General features: G+C 37.6%; 1 protein-coding gene across 2 annotated transcripts in view; it reads left to right on the top strand.

Annotated features, from left to right (window-relative positions):
- Positions 1 to 1,849: 1,849 nt before the first annotated feature.
- LOC150106793 (uncharacterized) overlaps positions 1,850 to 25,909 on the top strand; it is a 39,585-nt gene continuing 15,525 nt past the window's right edge. The window contains exons 1-3 of one of the 2 annotated variants that reach the window (XM_090392706.1): positions 1,850 to 2,013; positions 2,699 to 2,777; positions 23,392 to 23,512. In XM_090392706.1, coding sequence (XP_090248832.1) covers positions 2,700 to 2,777; positions 23,392 to 23,512 — 199 coding nt within the window. In that variant the 5' untranslated portion in view covers positions 1,850 to 2,013; position 2,699. Of the gene's footprint in view, positions 2,014 to 2,145; positions 2,260 to 2,698; positions 2,778 to 23,391; positions 23,513 to 25,909 lie in introns of those variants that run through there. The other variant, XM_090392708.1, reaches the window with a different exon arrangement.

Genomic DNA, 25,909 nt, shown 5'->3' with positions numbered 1-25,909 from the left:
AAAAAGCATTTGATAATATTGACCAAAATACAACATGGGCTGTCTTGGAATCCTATGGTGTGGACAATAAATTGATCTGCCTGCTGAAAGATATAAACAGCCAAGCACAAGCAAAAATCAGAATAGCAGGTGAGACTGGAGATTAGTTTGCCACTAGTCAAGACACAACACAAGGGGACCCAATATCACCAATCATCTTCATCACACAGGTGGAGGCATTTCAATAAATGGCATGAGAATAAGCTACCTCTGCTTTGCAGATGACATCGTCCTGATTGAAGAAGATGCAGCAAGGCTGGAACAAACATTGTTCCATTTTTCCTTTTAAGTATAGTGTTTGCAAAGCAAACACTATACTTAAAAGGAAAAAGATATGGACTAAATGTCAATTTTGAAAAAACTAAAACAATGATATTCGGACAACAGGAGTTACTGAACAGAGTTACGATCAGGACCGGCCTTCTCTATAAAGGGACCCGGGTGCAAGAAACCATTTGGGGCCTTAAAATATTTTTCAAAGGTAAAAATTAAAGGATTCGAAATAAGCGTATTGTAAAACCTCTTACCTGCAAATGATTTTGGCACAGGAAAACAAAACAAAAAAAAAACATTCGAAATATAATACGTTTCCGCAAATGTGTACCGACTGTGCCCACTCGGACGTGTGGCCCGGGTGCATTGCACCCACTGAACCCCGAGATGGTCGGCCCTGGTTACGATAGACAGATTTCAACTGGAAAATGTGGAACACTTCACATATCTTGGATGCCACATGACGAATGACTTGGACCCCAAAAAAGAGATAAAAATTAGAACAGCCAGAGCAACAACTATTTTAAAAGCCATGACAAAATATGGAAGAGCCGAGCTATAAAGATGCAAACTAAACTGCGCATTGTAGAAAGCTGTATCTTCAGCAGCATGCTCTATGGATGCGAGGCCTGGGTACTCCTGAGAGAATCTGAAAGGAGGGTATTGGCATTTGAAAGGAAGTGCTATAGAAAGATCTTGAGAATAAGCTGGATATAGAAGGTGAACAATGAGGAAATCTACAGACGAATACAACCAAAAGAAAACCTGATTCAGAAAATAATCAAAAGGAGACTACGTCTCTTTGGCCATATATGTAGAATGAATGATGAGAGAAAATTAAAAACGTTGCTGTTCGGAATGATTGAAGGAGGAAGACGAAAGAGGAAGAACAAATAGAGAATGGGGCGATGACGTTAAATGGTGCGGAAACTCTATACACAAATTGAGTCATCTTGCACAAAACAGAATGCAATGGAAGAATCATATCAAGATGGCAGCAGACACCTACGGGCATTGGACCCATGGTTGTTGATGATGATGATACCGATTACTATAAAATTACATACAGAAAATAATTGAGACATAATCTATAATATTTACAGTAATTTTCTATAATATACGTAAAATCGACCGAACAACACTTATATCAAATATAAATACTGATAGAAAGGATAGAGAGCCACAGGTCCAATTAGTCCTTCGCGAAAGAACAGCTAATATTTAACCTTGCATTTTGATTAGATTTGTGAAAACGTTGATATTCTTTCTGAGACACGGGAATATTATAACGGGACACTGAGAGCAAATGATGCGGTAGGATTTTTTCCTTTAAACCAATCATGTTGGCAGAGTGTAGACGCATTAGGGGTATCTATTGCGCCTCGTTCCTAGCCTGTTCATTCCTTAAGATATAATTATTGGTAATTATTATCATTATAGCAAACACCACGAAGTCAGACTCCATAGACGTTATAAATAAAGATTTATTTGTATTACAAAAAAATAAATAAAATAAAGTTATAGTGCTGGCACCTACAGAATTTGCTCTTAGAATACACACATTCAGCTGTGATCAAGAACGTAACGTGTGAAGGTTTATTGACGTTAGTCTGTGTTTTGACAATAAAAATTGATAAGAAAAGTCGGTTGTAATCCTTTGATGTGTGAAGGTTTATAAATGTAATATGATTTTCTAATAAGGTAAAATTCAATTTACTAGAAATTACCTATTGAAAAGTATTGCTGTTTAAGCAACAAGTAATTTTAAAGTAAAATATGCTAGTTGCCTGTTTTTCAATGTACGCTCTGTAAGTTGTGTATTACTGGTATCAGCGGTATTTAAACCGTGGTCTGTCATTGAATTGTATTCGTTTGTTCGGCATAAGGTTTTAAAGTGTAAAGGTCTAGAAAAGTAATGTAGGATGTTAACTATAGAGCTCTAAGAAGGTATTTATTGTTTAATAAATTGGTAGGTGTGTTGCAGAGAGGTGAGGGAATACGTGTATCCTGCCCTTTTGTTGAAAATAATTTATTTCTTTGTAGTATTTTTTTTTTTTAATCTTCAAGCAAAGGCCAGGACTTTACACACACACACACACACACACACACATATATATATATATATAGAGAGAGAGAGAGAGAGAGTTTATTTATTTGTATTAGTTTTTTAATCTTCAACGAAAGGTCAGGACTTTACATGTATCCTCTCTTCTACATACCTACAAATAAATTATATATATATATATATATATATATATATATATATATATATATTTATTTATTTATTTATATATATTCCAGTGTACTATATTAAAATAAAAAAAAAGATAATGACATCTATTTAAAAGACTAATGTTCTTGAGAAGTTTTGTTTTTTTCTTTCCAGAATGGCTGAACATCCATCAGCAGGGGTGACAGGGGAATCAAGTAAGGATCCTAAAAGTACTCAGCCAGAACAAAATGAGGTAATTTGATTTAGTTCAACATAATGTAGTGTATGATGGATGGCATTGTGTGAAGTTATAATACACTGATATTATTCTCCCCCATCCCAGACACGACAAGCAAAAATATTCTATCCCTTTAAGAAATCAGAGCAAAATTCATGAGTCTTGTCTTTAAAAAAAAAAAAAAAAAAAAAAAAAAAAAAGTGCTTGCTTATCTATTGCCAAAACTATTTTCTTAGTCTTTCCCTTTTTCTGTGTCCATTAATTCGCCTGTAGAGAGCAAAAATACAGAATGTACAAGAAGGTAGATGTCTAAGTTGGTTTCTCAATCATCTCGGTTTACTTTAATTGAATTTTCAAAATTTGCAATATTATTGATTGTAGAACTGCAAAGTATATTAATAAAGCAAAAGTGTTAGATATTAAATGAGTATTTCTCTATTAGGCCTCTTTAATATTTTACACTTGATCTTTCAGAACTAAAATTACAATCTGCCATCAAGTGATGTAGTAAGTTGGATCCATAGGATACGTGTGTTGAGGCTTAAGTGCTGTGAAGAATTCATGTTAGAGGTTTAATGGAATATTAACAGCACTGAGAAAGGATTAAAACTAATTTTAATACTTCCAATATTTCATCTCCGTTACAGAGACATCTTTGGGGATTACAAAAACCTTTTTGTAACAACACACACACACACAAATACAATACAAAGTGAAACTAAAGTCCTATCTAGGTGGTGCGCCCTCTGTGGGCATTTGCAGGTGGCCTGCGATGTAAAGAGGGATCTCTGATAATTAAAGTTTCCCAAATTTTGGGAAGTTTAATGCAACCGTATTTGTTTAAATTAGGTTGATTCCTGAGTGCAGATGCAGATTCAAAAAATAGTCTTTCTTTTTTGAATTTACTATGGTGGAGCATGGTAGTTTTTTTTCAGGAGATCCTGTGGGATGTATCCAAAACATGGTCTGCAAGGCCAGACTGACCATAATTGTGTTTGCAGATGTAAGAAATGTGTTCTTCTAACCGGATGGATTCTGACCTGCCTGTTTGACCGAAGTAGGCAAGTTTACAGGAACAAGGTACTCTATATACACCAGGCACTGAAAGAGGAGGGAGCAAGTCTTTAGTGGAGCAGATAAGGGTAGCAAGTTTATGGTGGGGCTTACCGTAAACTTGCTATTTTTAAACCTCTAACATGGATCCATAGGATATGAACCCCCAATTCTTTGTGAGGAAGAGATATATATATATATTGTGCTGAAAGATTAATGATAAAAAAATGCATCATTTATTCAGTGAGGTCATTCTGGCTTTGTTTTGAATGTTCTTGGTTAATAGCACATTTGGGTTGATCTGGCGTAACATAATATGATGCATGTCAGATCTAAGAGGGGAGGTGGGGAGACAAAAGCAAATTCCTTTAAAAACCACTAATAATTCTGTCTTCTTTGAATAATTGTTCTTTCTGAAACTTGATTTTTTACATTCTCTCTTAGAGACTTTAACATTCACAATATTCACATCAGACTGCTATCTCTTTTCCAATTGCACTAGCCTAGCTGTAAGAAACAGCAAGGTATGCACAAAGTAATGACCTAGTGCAGATTGTTTATTTACCCCAGAATACCAGACAATTTATTTTATTTACTTACTTCACTTTTATCATCATCATCATCATCAAATTCCTGCCATGTACCCTCAAGGGAGTGTACAGGATATGATAGTACAACATGAAAAAAATTACATTATTACTAACTCCCTATCTACAATGTTCCTCCAAATCAGTCTGTTACTTGTCAAGACTCCAACATTATCAGATCTTATATTTCTATCGTCTAAGGCACTTTGTACCGTATCAATCCACCTATATCTTGATCTTCCTTGGGGTCGTTTTGCTGCCAACCTGGCAGAGAACACTTGTTTTGCTAATCTTTCTTCGCCCATTCTGTTTAAGTGACCATACCACCTGAGATTAGCTCTGCTAACTCATTCCTGGATGCTGACAATGTCAAGTTCTTATCTAATATCCTCACTTTTAATATGGTTTGCCATTGATGCCATCTGTTCATGCCCATAATCTTTCTCAGGACTCTCATATCTGCAATCTCTAGTCTTTGGTCAAGTGTTTTACTTCTGACCCAGCTCTCAGATCCATAAGTTAAAATTGGCTTGAATACTGTCTTGTATACAGCTAATTTAGTGTTTTGGCTAATTTCTCTCTTATTCCATATAAATTTATTCAATTGACTTCCTACCATACCAGACTTGTTGATTTGCCATCTTCACTAAAAATCATGCGTAAGTAGCTGAAATGTTCTACTTATTCTATAGGTTCTCTATTCACAATGCAGTTGATATTTTCAGTATTTCTGCCTATTTTTATTGTCTTTTTAATGCTGACCTTCATACCATATTACAACAGTTACTCACTTTAGTCAGGGAATCTTACAGACGTGTAGCGGATGTATTAGAAGTATAACATCATCTGCATAAAGTGATCCATATAATTAATAAATAACAGAGGGGATAATGTACATCCTTGTCTGACACCACATTTAACATAAAACCATCTTGCTGTACTTTCTTCAATTCTAACTGCTGACTTAAAATTCAAATAAAGATTAAGTATTGCTTATAATTCCCCATTGACACCATATAACTGTAGCGTTTCGAACAACTTCTCTCATGGCACCTTGTCATATGCCTTTTCCAGATCTACGAAACTTAATACAGATCTTTGTTATATTCCCATGATTTCTTAACTGTCTTCATAAAGTGAAAATCTGATCCTGTTGACCTCTATTTGGCCTGAATCCAGCTTGTTCTTCACCAAGCTTCTCTTCCACAATCCTTCTCAACTGTTTCTCAAGTATACTTCCATATATCTTACCAGTAACACTCAGTAGAGAAATATTTCTGTAATTCTCACATTCAGTTTTATTTCCTTTTTTATATATGGGTACTACGAGAGCTCTACTCCAATCATCTGGAATTTGTCCCTCTGTTCAGACCTTCTGAACTATGCAGTGCAGCCACTGTAAGACTTATACCACCATACTTCAGTATTTCTGGTCGGATATCATCTACTCCAGCTGCCTTTCCACATTTCAAGCTTTTGATAGCTTTTTCTACTTCAAGTATGGATATGTATTCCTGACTGCATGCCTGGTCAGTGTTTTTTACCACTGTGCTGTCATCACTGTTTGTTTCATTTAGCAATTTTTCGAAGTAATTAATCCATACTTCAAGGATATCTTTTTCTCCTGTTTTCATGTCACCTTTATCATCTCTAATTCCTTTTACAGCTCTTTCTTCCATTTCTGAGCTTCAACAATGTCTTGCCTCTTTCTTGATATTATTTTCTATGTTCTTACCAAAGTCCTCCCATGACTTTTGTTTAGAGTTTTACACAGTGTTTAGTTTTCTTACATTTGTCTCTGTATTCTCTAAGAGCACAAGCTGACTTATTTGCCAGGAACTTTTGATATGCTTTCCTCTTTTCTGATCCCTGTGTTCACCATGGAGTTTTGATTTTTCTACCATTACAGTCAACCTCACCACATGCCTCTCTAGCTGAATCAATCAATGTTTTCTTCAGGGCTTGCCACTGAATCTCCAAGGTTTTGGTTGCTTTTCTCAAACTCTTTCATTTTTTCTTCAATCATGTTTGTGTATTTTAGTCTACAGTTCACATCGGAGAGCTGCTCAACTTTTATTGACTTTAAAACTTTCTTACATGTAATTCTTTGCAATATGAAATTCAATTTTATCCTGCTCAAGACTAAATAGTGATCACTTCCAATTTCAAATCCTCTGTAAACTCTGGTGTCCTGCACCAGGGAGAAAACATCACTATCGACAATAACATAGTCAATGAGACTTTTCTTATTCCTTGCCTCTTATCTCCATGTGAATTTGTGCATATTAATAACCAATTAATGTCCTGAGCAGAAATCCAACAGGTGTTTGCCATTGTTATTAACTTTGCTCTTTTCTCCAAATGTTCCCAAAATATTTTTGTATGTCTGACAATCTTTTCCTACTCTGCTATTAAGATGCCCAAGAAGTACCAGTTTTTCCTTTTTCATTGTGTCAGTTGCTTTCTCTATAGCCTCAAAAAAATTCCTCCACTTTTACCTTAGCAGAACCTTCTGTGGGACCATAGGCACAAGTAAGTCTCATCGTCCAGTTCTCCATTCTGATATTTGCCTACATCACTCTACTTGAGACTGCCTGCCATTCAAGAAGATTAGCCTCGTATTTAGTATTGAATACTATGACTACTCCTTCTTTTCCTTGGTTGTCATTGCCTGGATATAATATTTTGTATTTATTGCTCAGAAAGATCTCACCAGTTTTTTCCTTTTTTGTTTCAGTCATCCCTATTATGTTGGTCAGCTAGCTCCATTTAGGCTTCTTATGTTAATAGTACCGATCTTGAACTCTGGTGATGTTGAGTTGGGGTGGGTTTTAGGATTTGTTCCAGTAGCTGACTTTTCACTGTTTGCCCTAGTTCCCTGCAAAAACAACGGGGGGCATAGTTTAACCGGGCGACTTCCCAGCCGGCATGAAATTCTGTCATGTTGTACCATCATTTTTTATTTTGGTTTAAGCCAATAAGAATACAGTTTGGTCGGCTAAATCCCAAATTGCCAGCCCATCCTCGTTCGTTCAGTATCCAAGTAGATACCCAACAGGGTGCACCACGAAAAGGTGAGGTTTGGAGATTAGGTCAGAATCCCTAATCATTTCTCTGCATTCATTTAAAGGCTATGTGGAGGTCTCCTCTCCGTTATATAGCTCTCATTATAAGTGATGATCAGTGATAATTCACACTAGGCATTAATCACTCTGCTGCATGTAACCAAGCCTATATTCTATCCATTCCAGAGAGAGAGAGAGAGATAAAAGTTAGTTATCAGATTATTGTTACGTTGCCCTCACTTCAGTTCTTTCAGAAATAATGGAGTAGGTTATTAACAGTGAACTTCCACCACCTTCAGGCCTACTAGTTACTCAATAATGATCATAGCTTTTTTTTTTTGATGGTATATAATAGTACTACATACCAGCATCTTTATTTACAATGATGTCTGGCATATGCACTGTTTGACAAATTGTTGACAAATTGGACCTTCCCAGGTCAACAGTCAGTGACATCATACCAGCACGGAAGCAAGTGCTATCTGCAATGGATGACCTACCACACTCACCGAACATGATCGTAAGGTGCTACGAAGGATAAGATGCAAAAACTGCCATCATTGAATGCAGAGTTCTAATCTTTAAAGGTACCTGTGGCATAACTATAAATAATAAATTACATGATAACCACAGTAATTAACTTTAATGAAATAAAAGTACAGATATTTCGTACTAAAATTAGCAGTACATCATCAGTGTAGACAACAAGCAATTCAAAGGAATGGAATACAAAGTGCATAACAGTCAATGGATTACCAATTAAAAACTATTGCTGCATGCTAGAAATTAATAATAATAAATAATATTATTAAAATTATTCTTAAAAAATATTTTTTTCATGGTTACATAAGATAAGAATCTCCCAAACTTTTGGGAGAGAGAGAGAGAGACAATCGTTCCGATTCAGATTTGGCCGATGTATAAGGGCTTCGCAACTTTCTTTGAAAAGGCATTCATATTTAAACTTGCATTTATGGAAGAAGATGAGCTTTATCCCACTGGATATTGTGTTTAGTGTCAATACTATGTTGTGCCAGACCAGACTTTTGAGGTTTCATGTATTTGATATAATATTGATGTTCATTAATTCTTTTCCCCCCCCAGAATGGCCTTTGTCCAAAGTATGTTAGATTACATTCACACGGTATCTGGTAAATGCCAGTTAATGGAGGTGCCAGCTTGTCTTTTTTTTTTTAGATGACAACAGGTGATAAATTTTGTTTGTTGGAAAATATGTGGGAATGAGATGATACTTCTTCAAAATTCTACCAATCAGTTCCCAGATGCCAGAAATATAAGGGATTGGAACCCTGCAGTCTGTTGAAGAATCCTGAGGTGTTGGAACATAAGAATCAGTTATCTGCTGGATTTGATTAGGGTTGTAACCATTAAATTCCATTAACATTTTGATAGTGAGAAGTTCTTGTTGTTTGAGGGAGAGGAGCACACTTTATGTGCTCTATTAATTAAAGACTTGATAACACCAATTTTTTGAGAGGTGTGATGAGCAGACCTTTGATGAATGTATTTGCCAGTAAAGGTAGGTTTTGGATAAACACTGGTTAATAAATTACCAGAGGCTATGCATGTAAAAAGGATGTCCAAGAATGGTGGGTGAAGGCTATTGATCTGTTGTAGGAAAGTAAGTTCCTCTTCAGAATGCGGCCAAATAGCAAACATCATCAACATAATGAAACCAAAGAGAGAGTTGGGGATGAATGGATGAGAACAAGATGTCTTTCAGAAGGTTCAAAATATAGTTTGCCAAAGGTGGAGACAGAGAGCTACCCATGGCAGTACCTTCAATTTGTTTATAGATCTTGTTTTTCCAGCTGAAATATCCTGAATGTATAACAAATTCAAAAATCTTTGAAATATTAGGAGGGTAATCATCATATAGTAAATTAGCAGTGTCAGATAATGGAATATTGGTAAAGAGGGAAACAATGTCAAAGCTGACTAACAAGTCCGACTCTTGTATTTAAACATCCTTGATTTGTTCAAGAAAATGTATGGAATTTTTGATGAAAGATATGGATTGTCCAGTATGGGGAGTTAATAAACGTGACAGAAATTTAGCAATTCTATAAGTGGGAGAGTCAGTACAATTCACAATGGGTCTTACTGGATAACCTTCTTTATGAATTTTTGGGAGGCCATATAGACGAGGAGTTCTTTCAAAATGAGTGCGCAACTTGTCCATGGTATTTTGACCCCAGCTGCCAACTTCAACAAGCAGCTTATCTAATTGTTTAATTTTGCATTTGTGTAGGATTATGATTGATTTCTTGATAGGTGGAGGTATCTTGTAAAAGGCAGTCTACTTTTTTCCCATAGTCAGCCTTATCCATTACCTCTACTGCTTTTCCTTTATCAGATTTCAAAATAAATATATTGCTATTTTTCTTAATGAGGTTAGCGCACGGGTTTCAACACTCGATAAAGTACATGGAGGTAATTTGCTTTTAAAAAGTGAAGCAGCAACTTCAAAGCGTAGTTTATTAGCGTCTTCACTGGAAAGTCCCAACAGGCTACGTTCAATGTTATGCAAAAAATCAAGATATGGGATGCATTTGGGTACCACAGCAAAGTCAAGGCCTTTAGCTAATGCACTAGTTTCAGCATCAGATAACAGACGTCCAGAAATATTCGCAATCCATTTATTAGTAGGAGTGTTGTCAGAGGTAATTTTTTGTTTACGGTATAAAGATTCACATTTTTGCATCAGTTTGCAGGAATTTTTTTCATAAGAACGGGTTAAAGATTGTTTAGAAACACAAAGAATGATATCCAGTAATTCATCATCCAGGGTAGCTGTAATCCTTTCAAGATCTAAAATAGATCTTGAAAATTCATAAAGAAGGTTATCCAGCAAGACCTCATCGTGAATTGTATTGACTCTCCCACTTATAGAATTGCTAAATTTCTGTCAAATTTATTGACATTTACTGCCTATACTGGACAATCCAGATCTTTCATCAAAATTCCACACATTTTCTTGAACAAATCAAGGATGTTCAAATACAAGAGTCAGACTTGTTAGTCAGGTTTGACATTGTTTCCCTCTTTACCAATATTCCATTATCTGACACTGTTAATTTACTATATGATGATTACCCTCCCAATATTTCAAATATTTTTGAATTTGTTATACATTCAGGATATTTCAGCTGGGAAAAACAAGATTAAGTTGAAGGTACTGCCATGGGTAGCCCTCTGTCTCCACCTTTGGCAAACTATATTTTGAACCATCTGGAAGACACCTTGTTCTCATCCATTCATCTCCAACACTCTTTGGTTTCATTATGTTGATGATATCTTTGCTATTTGGCCACATTCTGAAGAGGAACTTACTACTTTCCTACAACAGATCAATAGCCTTCACCCACACATTCAGTTCACTGGAAAAAGATAAGATGGTAGTTTACCATTCTTGGACATCCTTCTTACATGCACAGCCTCTGGTAATTTATCAACCATTGTTTATCGAAAACCTACCTTTACTGGCAGATACATTCATCAAAAGTCTGCTCATCACACTTCTCAAAAAAATTGGTGTTATCAAATCTTTACTTAATAGAGCACGTAAAGTGTGCTCTTCTCCCTCAAGCTTACAACAAGAACTTCTCACTATCAAAATGTTAATGGAATTTAATGGTTACAACCCTAATCAAATCCAGCAGATAACTGATTCCTATGTTCCAACGCCTCATGATTCTTCAACAGACCACAGGGTTCCGATCCCTTATATTTCTGGCATCTGGTAGAATTTTGAAGAAGTTTCATCTCATTCCCACATATTTTCTGATCAACAAAATTTCTCGCCTGTTGCCATCTAAAAAAAAAAAAAGACAAGTTGGCGCCTCTATCATTAGCTGGCATTTACCAGATACCGTGTGAATGTAATCTAACATACTTTGGACAAAGGCCATTCTGGGGGAAAAAAGAATTAATGAACATCAATATTATATCAAATACATGAAACCTCAAAAGTCTGGTCTGGCACAACATAGTATTGACACTAAACACAATATCCAGTGGGATAAAGCTCATCTTCTTCCATAAATGCAAGTTTAAATATGAACGCCTTTTCAAAGAAAGTTGCGAAGCCCTTATACATCGGCCAAATCTGAATCGGAACGATTGTCTCTCTCTCTCTCTCTCTCCCCCAAAAGTTTGGGAGATTCTTATCTTATGTAACCACCAAAAAAAATAGTTTTTAAGAATAATTTTAATAATATTATTTATTAATATTAATTTCTAGCACAGGGCAACAGTTTTTTAATTGGTAATCCACCGACTGTTATACACTTTGTATTCCATTCCTTTGAATTACTTGTTGTCTACACTGATGATACTGTTAATTTCAGTACGAAATATATGGACTTTTATTTCATTAAAGTTAATTACTGTGGCTATCGTGCAATTTATTATTTATGTAGAGTTTTGAGCATCAACTGGAACACAAATCTGCACAAAAACATTCAGAACTGAGGCTCACAAGATGGGTTTCCATGGTAGGCCTGCAATATGCTATCCCCACATTATGGAACAACTAATGTGCAGTGTGATCTTCAGTGGTGCAAAGAGTGTGTATACAGTGAGATGTGGATGCTTGGAAAGCTGTGTTATGGTCCCTACATCCTCTGCCAAGAAGACGGGCAGGTGTGGTGGATGCCCAGTGAATGTCTCTTACCAGAGTGTGTAACCCCGACTATGAAATTCAGAGATGACACTATGATGGTATGGTCCTGTTTTTCCTTGTTTGGCCTTAGACCTCTGTTTGTGATGCTGTGAACATTGATTCTGTTTGTGATGCTGTGAATATTAGCAGTCTTATAACATTCCTGTGTTATAAGACTGCCACTGGAACTTCTTGGTTTGTAGACATGAACGAAACTACACTTGACTGGCCTCCACAGAGCCCTGATCTCAACCCTGTTGAACATCTGTTGGATGAACTGGAGTGTTGAGTGAAGTCAAGGGAGGTCCGTCCCACAAAATTCCTTAACTTCATTACATGTTTACTGAAATAGTGATCCAAAATTCCCATTGATAGCTATTATACGTTTGTGGGAAGTATGACCGATAGGATTGCTTAAGTCATTGCAACTAAGGGTGGTCCTATATCTTATTAATTTAGGCACCATGGCTGTTTTGTTCCTCACACTTTGGTGTCTTTTAACTTCTTTCTAAGTAGTGCATATATGATACATGTAGAAATATGTAATATTCAGTAATTTTTTACAAATTTACCTACTATGCAAATAGGCTTGGTTTAATGAAATTTGCAGTTTTCATTATGGCTATTACTAAGATTTTTGCTGTAAAACATTTTATGTTTGGTATATAAATATCTTATTAAAAATTCTTATACATGGTGATTCAGAACTCTTGTAACCCCCAAACTTTAAGGGGTGATAGAACACACCTAAACAAGCACTTTTCGTCATACAATGCATGGTCCGAACTCAAGCGGTGAAGTGCTAGGGGTTAGCAACTACTGTGTCAGGAAATGAAGAAACACAAGAATGACAGAGGAGATTTGAAACAATTGCAGAAATTGCAGAACGTAAATGAAAGAATTTTATTGAATAAATTACAGAAACTGCTCAAAAGAGCGACCACCAACATTAACGCAGGCTTCATACCTTCGACGTAGTGATTGGCATACATTGGTGAAAATACCAGGCATTTCTTGTACAGCGCCAATAGAAATCCTGGCAATAAGGTCCTCATTGGAATCGATGGGGCTATCGTAGATCAGGCTTTTCATATGGCCCCATAGGGAAAAAGCCCAGACATGAGAGATCAGGCACTCATGGCGGCCAAGTGATAGGACCACCCCGACCAATCCATTGTCCTGGAAGTGTTGCATCCAAGACATTCTGCGCATCCATGAAATGGGTGGCGCTCCATCATGTTTGAATGTTTGCTGGAACAGGGTTCAGTAATTCTGGCAAGACCTCTTGTAAAGATACGAGGTATGTTCTCCCATTCAATCGTACTGGCAGAAGGTATGGGCCAATCAAATGGTCATGTAGGATTCCAGCCCAAACATTTATGGAGAAACGCCACTGTACGAATGTGGATGTGTGGCGTGTGGATTTCTGCTCGCCCACACATGATAATTGTGGGTATTAAAAATGCCCTCACGTGTAAAGGTGCATTTGTTAGTGAATAAGACGTGCATCGAAGTCCAGCTGCACTGCAGTCTGCTGCTGAAACCACTGTACAAAATCCACGAGGCCAGTAATTTGAAGGTGTCAAGGCGTGCACCCTCTGTGCATGGTAGGGGTGTAATCGTTCATCTCGTAGAATTCGCCACACTGATTGGGGCACACGTACGGCATGGGAAATTGCTCTCATGCTACATTCGGGATGATCTGCAACCTACGTAGAATTTCCTCTATAATACGTGGTGTCCTCGCACTCTTTGCACGCCCTGTATCCTGCATGCCACTGACAAAGGATCCCATTTCTGATTTGTGAAAGAATCCATCCTTTTTGCACTTCACTGTAGAAATAACGATGACTGAAAAAACCAGCGCTTATAAGTATTCACTAGAAAGCACCCTCCAGCGCTTCACTGCTTGAGTTCGGACCATGCATTGTATGACAAAGTGCTTGTTTAGATGTGTTCTATCACCCCTTAAAGTTTGGTCCAAGAGTTCTGAATCACCCTGTATATATTTTTATATTTTACTTAAGTTTATATACTTGTACTGTAAATTTCTCAATAAACTGTTATATACTTAATTTGTTCTTATTCAAAAAATATTATCAAGCAATGGAGTAAAAGTATCAGTAAATTTTTTTTTTCAGTTTTTTTCTGGTAGCAAAAAATGAGTACTGGCATCTACTATGTTGTTTTACAAAAAAAAAATGTGATGACAATTATGAATCCATAATTTAGAGGTTAGCAAAATAGCCATTGAAGAAAACTTTCCTTTTGCTGTCCTCAGTTTTAGATGCCTGCAAAATTGATAATTGATTTTGTTATATTATTTGAATATTGAAGTGAAGAATTAATAACTTTACTGAATGCAGATGGTACTCTAGTGTCAGAAGCTAATGAGCACTCAGTTAATGAGTGCTCACTTTGCTAAGATGTATCAACCAGGTGTATGTGGCATGGTGTACAATGCTACTGTTACATTGGATGAAAAGTTAGATGTACATGAAAATAAGGTTGAAGAGCTGTTGCATAACCTGGATAAGAATTTCTCAATAAGGACAGATGGAATATCAACATGTTGGCTAAAGGAATGTTCAGCCGAATTGGCTAGACCTTTCACATGTTTGTATAACTTGAGTCTCAGTTCAGAAATGATACCACAGGAACGGAAGGTACATTTGATTGTCGCTTGGTGTCGCACGGATTAGATCGTCGGCTTGTCTAGAGCTCCTGAAAAGATCAGTATTATTTTGTGTTAACATTAGATATTTTACTAGAATTTTAAGTAGTATTGTTTGCTTTTTGTTTCTTGGTGTGTCTGTGCAACTTTTGCGTGTTTTCTGTTATTTTAATTATTATTTTTAAGAAAAGATAGCGTACACATGGCACCGATAAAGAAAAAAATGGCGGCCAGGTCGCCATGCTTGTTTAAGAGTTTCGATGTAAAAGAATTTATGCAATGTGCTGTCTGTGAGATGTATGCCTTGCGAAGAGCGGTAGGAGTCTGGTTAGAAAGTGATAGTGGAGTTAATATGTGTAGAAAGTGTAAAGAGAATGAGGACTTAAAGCGTGTTTCGTGTATCGAGACTGATATCGTTAACGGTAGTCAGAATGCAGAAAATGGCGGTGTACTAGAGTATTGCGTGGTAGTGCCAGATATGTGTGAGAGCGTCGCTGAAAGTGTAAATGAAGGTAGAAACACCGAAAGAATGGATGATTTGATCGATAATGAAAATGGTGACATAAATGCGAGTAGCGAAATTGCCCGTTTAAATGGCGCGATACACAGAGCCAAAAGACAACTGGAGCGTATGCAAAAATGTGTGTTGAACGTACCGACAAATAACCGGCGGAAGTCTGTGACGGCAAATAATAGAATGTTCGTAAACGTCAATAAAATGAAGGAGCGAGTGCTGTATGGGGATTCGCTATTAAGAGGCGTAATAATTGAGAGTTTAACGAAGTCGTACCAGCCGGGTGCGAACATAAAGGACGTCAGCGAATCTATTCGACTGCAAAAACAGAGGATGAAAGAGATGATAATAGTGGCAGGAACGAATGATTTGAAAGAGGACAAAATGGAAATGATAGAGGATGTGAGGGAGTTGTTTGAGGTAGCAAAAGAGAAGAGTGAGAGAGTTAGGATGGTGAGTATCTTACCGCGGTATGACAGCGAAGTGTTTAGAAGGAGGGCCATAATTGCCAATGACTTTATGCGTGGGTCATGCATGGAGAGTGGTGTGGAATTTGTGGATGTGTGGAATGAGTTCGATGGGCGAAAGGACTTATATAAGATGGATGGGTTACATTTGAATGGAGTTGGTGTACGGAGACTTGAAAGAGTGTTGATGAATGATGTGGAAGTGGATGTACAGACTCAGGGAAACTAGATTTATTAAGAGGGGGGGAGTAGATATGCAGACTTTAGGGGGGGGGGCAGTTAAGTGTATGAATGAGTATATTATGCCAGGGCGAGTACGACGGACAACAAATCAGAATGGGATAGTTAGTATAAGGAATCAAAGTAGGGATGGGACAAATGGGCTTCTGCGATTCATGTACACTAATGCCAGGAGTATTAGGAACAAGAAGGAAGAGTTTTTGGCCATGGTTGGCACTTCCAGGCCACAGGTTGTCGGTATTAGTGAAACATGGCTGGCAGAAGATGATAAAGCTAGTGGGATTGAATGCGATGGGTATAGCGTGTTCAGGAGTGACAGGGTGAATAAAAAGGGGGGAGGAGTGTTATTGATGATAGCTGATGAGCTTCAGCCAAGGAGTATAGAAGTTGAACTGCAGGATGGGGAAAAAAGCACATTTGAGGCTGTTTGGTGTGAGATACAATCTAGCAGAACAAAATATACAATTGGGTGCTGCTATAGACCGGGTGATGGAGTGGATGGTGGGAATAGTATGCATAAGCAAATAGAAGAAATGAGTGGAAGGAGGGTAATTATTATGGGTGATTTCAATTATGGTAACATTGACTGGAAAGAGGAGAGGGCACATGGGAGGAAGGAATTGGATTTTATGCAGTTATTAAGGGACAACTATCTACGGCAACATGTATTGGAAAATACCAGGGGGCAGAGAGTGCTGGACCTAGTAATTGCAACTGAGAATGTAGCTGTAACGAACATGACCATGTTGCCACCAATTGGTGAGAGTGACCATAAGGTCATGACTTGGGAGGTGGCTAAAGGAGTCGAATTTACAATTAAGACAGGGTACATGTGGAATTACCGGGCTGGTAAGTATGACAAGCTTAGGTGTGTGCTTGGCTCAATGCCATGGCATGTAAAACTGCAAGGGCTGGATGTTGATAGTGCATGGGAGGTGGTTAAGAACTGTAAGCAGGAGGCAATGGTTGACTGTATCCAAGAGTCCGAATAATAAATCAGGTAGGGGTTAAATGGATGAATAACACTATTAAGCTTGAGCTGCAAAAAAAGAAACAATTGTGGAGGGAATTTAAGGAGAAGGGTGACCATCAGGTGCATGAACAGTATAAAGCTCAGGCCAGGATGGTAACAAGGGTGGTAAGAAAAGCAAAAGCAGATTACGAAAGGAAATTGGCCATGCAGGCTAAAGAGAATCCCAAACAGTTTTTTCAATATGTTGCAAGTAAAAGGAAAAATGCTCATGGTAGAATGATCTTAAAAAATGCTGAGGGTAGGGAGGTAACTGAATCAGTCGATGTTGTGGAATTACTGAGCGAGCACTTTGCAAGAGTATATCATCCAGATGGTGACTTTGCGGAAATGGAAGAACCAACAGCTTATACTGGAATTGTGATGAACGAGGTAGAGGTAACTAGTCTATTACAGAACCTCAATGTCAATACATCTGTGGGATTGGATGGTATACCAGCTCGTGTCGTACGTGAAGCGGCCAAAGAATTGTCAGTGCCCTTGACCTTTTTGTTTAATTTGAGCCTCAGGACTGGGTCAGTCCCAAGGGGGTGGAAAGAGGGGAAAATAGTTCCACTGCACAAAGGTGGTTCCAAGGCTGCTGTTGAAAATTACCGGCCAATCAGCATAACAGGAATCATTATCAAGGTCTTAGAGAAAATAGTCAAGAGGAAAATACAAGATTGGATAGAAGAAAATGGGATACTGTATCGGGGACAGCATGGTTTTGTGAAGGGTAGGTCATGCCTCAGTAACTTGCTCACGTATTATAACACAGTGACGGCTGAACTGGATAAGGGTAATGGGTTTACAGTGATTCTGCTGGACCTTGCTAAGGCCTTTGACAGGATACCACATGGAATTCTAATCAGTAAATTGCAGCATATGGGAATGGACATAGGGTTGGTGAGATGGATAAGAGGGTGGTTGACGGAGAGATATCAGAGAGTGGTTTACTCAGGAGTAGAGTCCACAAGACGGCCTGTGACTAGTGGTGTACCACAAGGATCTGTTCTTGGACCACTGCTGTTTAATTTGTTCATAAATGATATAGGAAAGGATCTGAGAGGAACAGTTCATTTGTTTGCGGATGATGCGAAGTTGGGTAGGGCAATAGTGAATGCAGATGACGTCAAAATTTTGCAGGATGATTTGGATAGATTGGAGGTCTGGGTTAGGGAGAATGGTTGTCAATTTAATGTGGCAAAATGTAAGGTTATGCATTTTGGGGTGAAAAGATTGGAGGCAGTTTACTGCATTGGTGGAACTGTGCTCCAGGAAATTGATGAGGCACGAGATTTAGGAGTGTTGGTGGATAAGGAATTGAAATTTAGGGGACACATTGCAAAAGTGGCCAAATCAGCTCATCAAATCACTTGGTTGCTGAAGAATACGTTGACAAGCAGAGACAAGCAGGTTATTGTTCCTCTGTATCGAGCCTTGATAAGACCTCATCTCGACTACTGTGCTCAGATTTGGTCACCTAGGTTTCTTCTTGATGGGGAGGAGGTGGAGAGGATCCAGAGGCGAGTGACCAAGATGATAGCAGGTCTGTGGAATGAACCATATGAGAACAGGTTGAAGATTTGTGGGTTGCAAAAATTGGTTGATAGGCGGAGGAGGGGAGATATGATTGAGACATTCAAATTACTGAAGGGTTTCTATAAAATTAATTCAGAAGATATCTTTGAGAACAGGGCTGGTTGTGGGAGGACTAGGGGACATCCATGGAAACTGGGCAAAAGTGTGGTTAGTAAAGGTGTTAGAGCTGGGTTCTTTACTTTTAGAGTAGTGAATGAGTGGAATGCGCTCCCTGAGTCTGTGGTGGATGCTGTGACAGTGAATGAGTTTAAGGCGAGGTATGATAGATACTGTATGAATGTCGAATAGTTGTGATGAAAATGATTTGGGGCCTCCCTCGATGAGTCTAATGACTCCCTGGAGTTGCCCGTAATAATAATAATAATAATATGATAATTCCATTGTACAAGGGTGGTGCAAAAACTGATGCATCTAACTACTGACCTATCAGTATCTTTGGTGTGGAAGTGAAGATTTTGGAGAAGTTGATAAGAACCCACATACAGAAATGGGTACACAAACAAGCTATACTCTGCAAGGAGCAGTATGAGTTTACTAAAGGAAAGTCATGTTTTAGCAATTTGCTCATATTTTATAACAATGTTACGGCCTAGTTGGATAAAGGGAATGGATACACTGTGTTGGATTTGGCTAAGGCATCTGATAAGACACCACACAAAAAAGGCTGTTGCTTAAACTGGAGAATATGGGATTGGAATATAAACTCTTGACTTGGATCAGTGGAAGACAGACAGATATCAAAAAGTGGTATACGGTGAGTATGAATCTGCCAAAATTAAGGTAACCAATGGTGTACCTTAGAGCTCAGTCCTTGGGCTGTTGTTCAATCTATGTATTAATGACATTAGGAAGAGTCTAATAGATGTGCAATTGTTTGCCAATGATCCAAAGATAGACAGGGCAATCAGACAGCACTTACAAAATGATTTGAATAGGCTGGAAATTTGGACAAATGAAAATGGCTGTCAGTTTAATGTTAGTAAGCGTAAAGTTATGCACTGTGGTGTGATGAGATTTACAGCAGCATATTATATTAGCAGGATTATGCTACAAGAAGCTGATGAGGCTAGGAATTTTGGTATAATGGTTGATAGAAATTTGAAGCTCAAAGGTCACATAGCAAAAGTGGCAAATACAACTCAGAAGATAATTATGATGTTGAAGTGAACCTTGACATGTAGGGATAAGGAAGTTATTTTGGCTCTTTATAGGGCCTTGATAAGACTGCACCTGGATTATTATGCGAAGATTTGGTCTGCCGTGTTTCAGCTAGATAATGAAGCTGTGGGAAGGGTACAAGAAGAGTTACAAAGATTATATCCAAATTATGGGATTTAGATTATGAGGACAGATTGTGAGTATGTGGATTACAGACTCTGGTTAATATGAGAAAGAGAGATGATATGATAGAGTTCTATAAACTGCTGAATGGGTGTTATAGGATATCATCTGATGAAATTTTTAGTTATATGGAAGGTAGGGAGAAAACACTTGGACATCTATGGAAGTTAAGTTTGTTCACAGTCAAGAAAAGGTTAAGAGCTAGGTTTTTCTCTCATAGGCAGTCAGTGAGTGAAATAATTTGCCTTTAGGGAAATTTAAGGGAAGGTATGACAGCTGGTTTGAGTGATTTATAGCCTCCCTCAATGAGCTCTTGACTCTTGGAGGTTTCAGATAATAATTTGTGCTAAGCGAAATATTTAATAAATCTCATTCTCCACTAACGTGTGAGCATGTAAAAATAACTAGTGGAGAGAGATGGGAGAGAGAGAAGTAGGAGGATAACAGTTATTATTTATTTAGCATTTGGCTAAGAAGAATACATGCATATGCCACCACACACACACACAAAAAAAACACGTGCAAGACAACAAAATGCAGAAAATAAAACAACAGTGTGAAGTGACACTATAGTCATATATACATATAAAAATATACAAATAAGCATAAAATTAAAATTGAATGTTTAAGTTCGACAGCCAGTCAACAGCATCTGTAGAAACTGTTATAAAGTCAGTTACTGGTCCCATGTAGGCTCTGTGAGGACAGTCAAATGTGATATGTTGTATAGTTTGGTTATCCTCACCACAGTCACAAGATGAGTTTGGTCTTATTCCCCAAGTAAATATAAAAGCTGCACACCTACTATGGTTGGTGCGAACCCTCTTTAGGGAGGTCCGTATTTTTCGAGGTAGGCCGAACCCCGATGGAGGGCTGTTGGGGTTAAAGACAGTCTCCCAGATTACTAGGGCTTTGGCAGTCCATTCTGTGTGCCATGCTGTTGTTGCATCATAGCCCTTAGTGACAAGTCACTGTGCCAGGTGTCTTGACTTAAGTCTCTGTGATGTAAAGCTGTCAATATCAGAGTGTATAGGAAGCAGTGAGTTCCAGCAAATTTTGTTATATTCACGAATTAGGTTGTCTTGGCATCGTAGTTGTGGTGGTTGTATGTGGTTCAGAACTGGTAGCCAATATGATGGAGTAGTCTTTATTGTTCCAGAAATTATACACATTGTCTGATTCAACAAGTATCAGTTAATTTAATGTGTGCACTGTTCAGCCAGACAGCTGAGCAGCATTCAGCAGTTGAGTAAACGAGGCCCAGAGCAGATGTCCTTAATGTGGGAGCACAAGCTCCCCAGGTTGTACCAACAAGTTTATGCAGTATGTTATTTCTAGTTCTGAGTTTGGCAGCAATATTGGAGAGATTCCTACTAAAGGAGAGGGCTCTGTCCAGATACTTTGGATTAAAATTGTGCGGTAGTATGTTCCCATTTAGTGGCACCCTTCAGATGTCTTGTGCCATGCTATTGTTCAAATGGAAACGGCATGTTTCAGTCTTGGTAGTGCTTGGAATAAGACGGCACTTCTCAAAGAAGTGATTTAGCTCCTCTAGGTCACTAGTTAGTAAATGCTCTATAGTACAGAAGTTCTGGTGTTGGAATGTGATGCATAAATCATCAGCATATACCAATTTTCTAGACATTGTCCTTGGAAGATCAGAAATATACAAATTGAATAAAAGAGGGGCCAGAACTGACCCTTGGGGAAGTCCATTGTTATTAAGTGTTCTTGGCTTTCTCATATCATCATCATCTATAACTACCCACATTGTTCTATTAGATAGAATAGTGTTGATCATATTGGTCAAAAAATGATCATGTTGATCATTCACGTCCAAGTTACAATGGATGCGAAGTGCATATTAAAATTGTAATACCATTGATATTGCATTGAAATATGTGATGGATACAAAGTGTAGAGGAGTGATGTATTTTATCCATATTGACAGCGATGTGGTTAAGACATTTTTCGAAACCGGATTCTGTATGAGTTGTTAGGCCAAAACTTGATCTTGACAGTTGTGCCCAGGCCTAAGCAGTGCTACAAGTCTATAGGTTTCAGGATGGCTATTATCTTTGATTTTTTAAATTCTGCTAGTAATCTGCCACTATGTAGACTATTAGAAAAGAATTTTGTCAGCCATTACACTGTATTTGGTCCAGAGTTTTTTAAAAATTCAGGTGAATATTATCAAGTAAAGGAAAGGGAAGCCTGGGTGGAACAGAGGTTGGAAGCTCTGTTGACTTGAGTTTTGATAACACCATAGTGTTGGGGGGGGGGGAGTCGATGGGAAAATTTGTGCATGACCTGTGATTAGCATATCTAGAAAACGCAAGTTATTTTCTTCTTCTGTAGAAGAAGAACTGGATAAGCCTAAATGATTGACCTTCAACATTCATAAACAATGGTGTTGAGATTGTACTAAGAACAGTCCAACACCAAAAACTATCTCGCCAACAGTACTTCTATGACCAGAGATATCTTGTTGATATAAGAGGCTGAGGGAGGGTTACAAGAACTGATTACAATAAATCAAATGGTAGTGCGGTATAATAGTGATCTACAAGGGGCATATTTGTTTGCACACTGCACTGGATATCATGCAGAATGTAGCAACAGGCAGATTTGCCAAATTCCACTCCTGACAGCAAAAACAAACAGCTATGAGGATATAATGGTCAGAAGAACACTAACACTAGATGCTTGAGAAATGGAAAATAGTTTAGCTGTCAAGCCCAGCTTCTCTCTATAGACTGAAGGGGATGGATGGGTTGAGCATGAATTAATGGACCCATAGTACCAGATGGAAACACTTCAGGTTTTCTTAGCACATGTTAGGTCATCCTATACCAGTTGGGTGACATCCAGATGACAGCCTACAACATTTTTGCTGCCCAGGCTCATCCCTTCATGCTCACAGTTTATCCAACTATTAATGGTTATTTCAGTTAGGATAATGTATCATATCATAAAGTATAGGTAACTTCATATTTCATTGGCTTGGTCAAGTCACTGTACTTCCACCCAATTTGATCATTTATAGTTGATATGGAATGGGCTATTAGTGACAGGAACCTGCTGCAATCCAATCTGAGGCAATTACATGCATTGGCATCTCTTAGAGTCCATACTCTGAGGTAAGGCTGTTTCGCTTTCCCTCGCTTAAACTTTCAGATGCGTTTCTAATGCATAATAGAAGTGATACTTTCTATTATGCATTAGAAAGATGTATCTGTTAAATGCTATCCTGTGTGCATGCATGCATACACACACACACAGGATAGCATTTAACTCTGATATACACTCACACAAATGTGATCTATATAAGCCGTCATAGTTTTATCCAAGTATATTTAGTAAAATAAATATATTTTCATGGCATTATTGCAGGTGAAGCAGCACAGTATAGATGATGATAGTGAAGAATATAGACATACAAGGCTTTTGGCTGAAATTGAACTAATGACTGCAAAACTTGTGGAATTACAAGAGGAAGTGAGCAAGCAAAGAGGTAATGATTACTTTTTTTTTTGGTTTCTTTCCTATTTAAAATAATTCTTAATTTTTCAGGTGCATTTTTAATTTTGTGAAAAATGTTCCAGACAATGAGTGTAACTATTCCTTTATGAAAACATGTAACACAATCATATTTGACTTTACATAAATATTTCAATAAGGTTATAATAAAGTTTTTTCCAGCATACAAAAATACTATATTGGGTACATATGGTGCAAATAGTTCCATAAAGCAACAACCATCCCCATGCATGAAACAAACATCTTATTTTTTTATTTAAGTTAAGGGATATTATATCCCATATTGTTTCTTAACCGAATAAGAAACTCAAAGAGTTTCATGCCGAATATAAAAACTATATAAAGTTCGGCGATTCCAAGCATAAGCAAATACCTGGATAGAGCAGCAACCGACCCTTGAAGGTAGTGCAAGCTGAGGCAACTCATAGAAAGGTGGAGCAAGTTCCGATCACTATTCTTGATATTTACCCATAATGTGAACTTAACTCCTAGGAGCTGTATTATTGTTCAACATTATGAGAGAAGGTCACTACCCAGACCAGTTTCGAGCTTTTTTGAGGTCTCATCAGTGAATAGGTAAACCAAGTTAATACCAAGTTTGTAGCGAACTTTATAAAACTATATAAAGCCGGACTTTATATAGTTTTTATATTCGGCATGAAACTCTTTGAGTTTCTTATTCGGTTAAGAAACAATATGGGATATAATATCCCTTAACTTAAATAAGTTCATGTCGCCGAATTGAAGCCTTTGGCTCTTCATTATAATTAGTAATTCAATAGGACACCTCTTGGCAATTCTCATAGAAGGGATGTAAGTTCTGTTCACTACAAACTTGGTATTAACTTGGTCTACCTACTCACTGATGAGACCTCAAAAAAGGTCGAAACCGGTCTGGGTAGTGACCTTCTCTCATAATGTTGAACAATGATACAGCTCCTAGGAATTAGGTTCACATTATGGGTAAATATCAAGAATAGTGATCGGAGCTTGCTCCACCCTTTCTATGAGTTGCCTCAGCTTGCACTACCTTCAAGGGTCAGTTGCTGCTCTATCCAGGTATTTGCTTACGCTTGGAATCGGCGAACTTTATCTAGTTTTTATATTCGGCATGAAACTCTTTGAGTTTCTTATTCGGCTAAGAAACAATATGGGATATAATATCCCTTAAGTTAAATAAGTTCGTGTTGCCGAATTGAAGCCTTTGGCTCTTTATTATAATTATTCTTTTATCTTATGGTGAGTATCATTTACATTGCTTTTCTCCAAAACATTTATTACTCTTATTGCAAGTTAAAGAAGCATGTGTTAGTGTGGGGAAAAAAAAAAGGTAATAATGCTGAAAAACAATGTGTGATTATCTATGAGATAAAAATAGTAATTTTTGACTAACATAAAATCAATTTATTCAAAGCTTTACTATCCCTATTAATCATGTACATCAAGGAATGGCTGTATTTATAAAAGAGTTAACTTTTCAATTTGTGAATAGCTACAGGTACACCACCAATTTTCCAACTTCGAATGGTCCAACACCTCCTTTAGTCTGGACAAAATTAAGAGAGTGCACTTGAAACTCTTGCGATCACTCACTGGGCCACCAGAGATACACTCAAATGACTAAGCACTTACTTGCTTAATTAGTATGTGTGGGGGGACTGTGGTGAGGGATGTCTTTAAAGGTTTAAGAAGCATCATGAAATTTCTATCCATAAAGTTTGTGATGAAAAACTGTCAACAAATGATGAAGTAGCTTTTGAATATATGGATGAATTTGGCAAACTTATAACTGACTGGGGCCTCAGTCCCGATTAAGTATATAATGCTGATGAAACTGCATTATATTGGTGATGCACACCAATGATGCACACCAATGTAAAAAGGCCCACAGGATTCCAACAATCGAAAGATAAAATTACTGTGCATAAAAAAACATAATGCAGGCAGACAGATGTAAGCAACTGGTGACAGGAAAAACTAGGCATTGAAAAGTATTAAAATTTATGTTAAGATAGTACGAGGGTTGTTTGAAAAGTTTGGTAAAAAAATAAGTTAAAAACACATATTTTTTTGGGAAAAAATCACCTTTATTTCTCAACATAGTCTCCATCGACCTCGATGGAGACTATGTTGAGAAATAAACTTTTTCCATCACACATTTGGTTCAGCGAGTTTCCAAATTTTTCATCCCATCTAAAAAGTAGGATTTGTCAAATTGTGCAAAATAGTTATTGACATCCTTGTTCAAAGAAAATTTTTTAAGTTTGAGAACAAGAAGACATGAGGCCAGTCCGCAGAATATGGTGGATGTGGAACCAATTCAAACCTCAATTCATGCAATTTTGCCATTGCAACAGCCGATGTGTGGGAT

Source organism: Typopeltis vanoorti, chromosome 5 (assembly GCF_054136105.1).
Source record: "Typopeltis vanoorti isolate ZY-2024b chromosome 5, IOZ_Tvanoo_1.0, whole genome shotgun sequence".
Taxonomy (NCBI): domain Eukaryota; kingdom Metazoa; phylum Arthropoda; class Arachnida; order Uropygi; family Thelyphonidae; genus Typopeltis; species Typopeltis vanoorti.
Note: the sequence above shows the minus strand (reverse complement) of the source record. Positions and strands in the feature narration are given on the sequence as shown.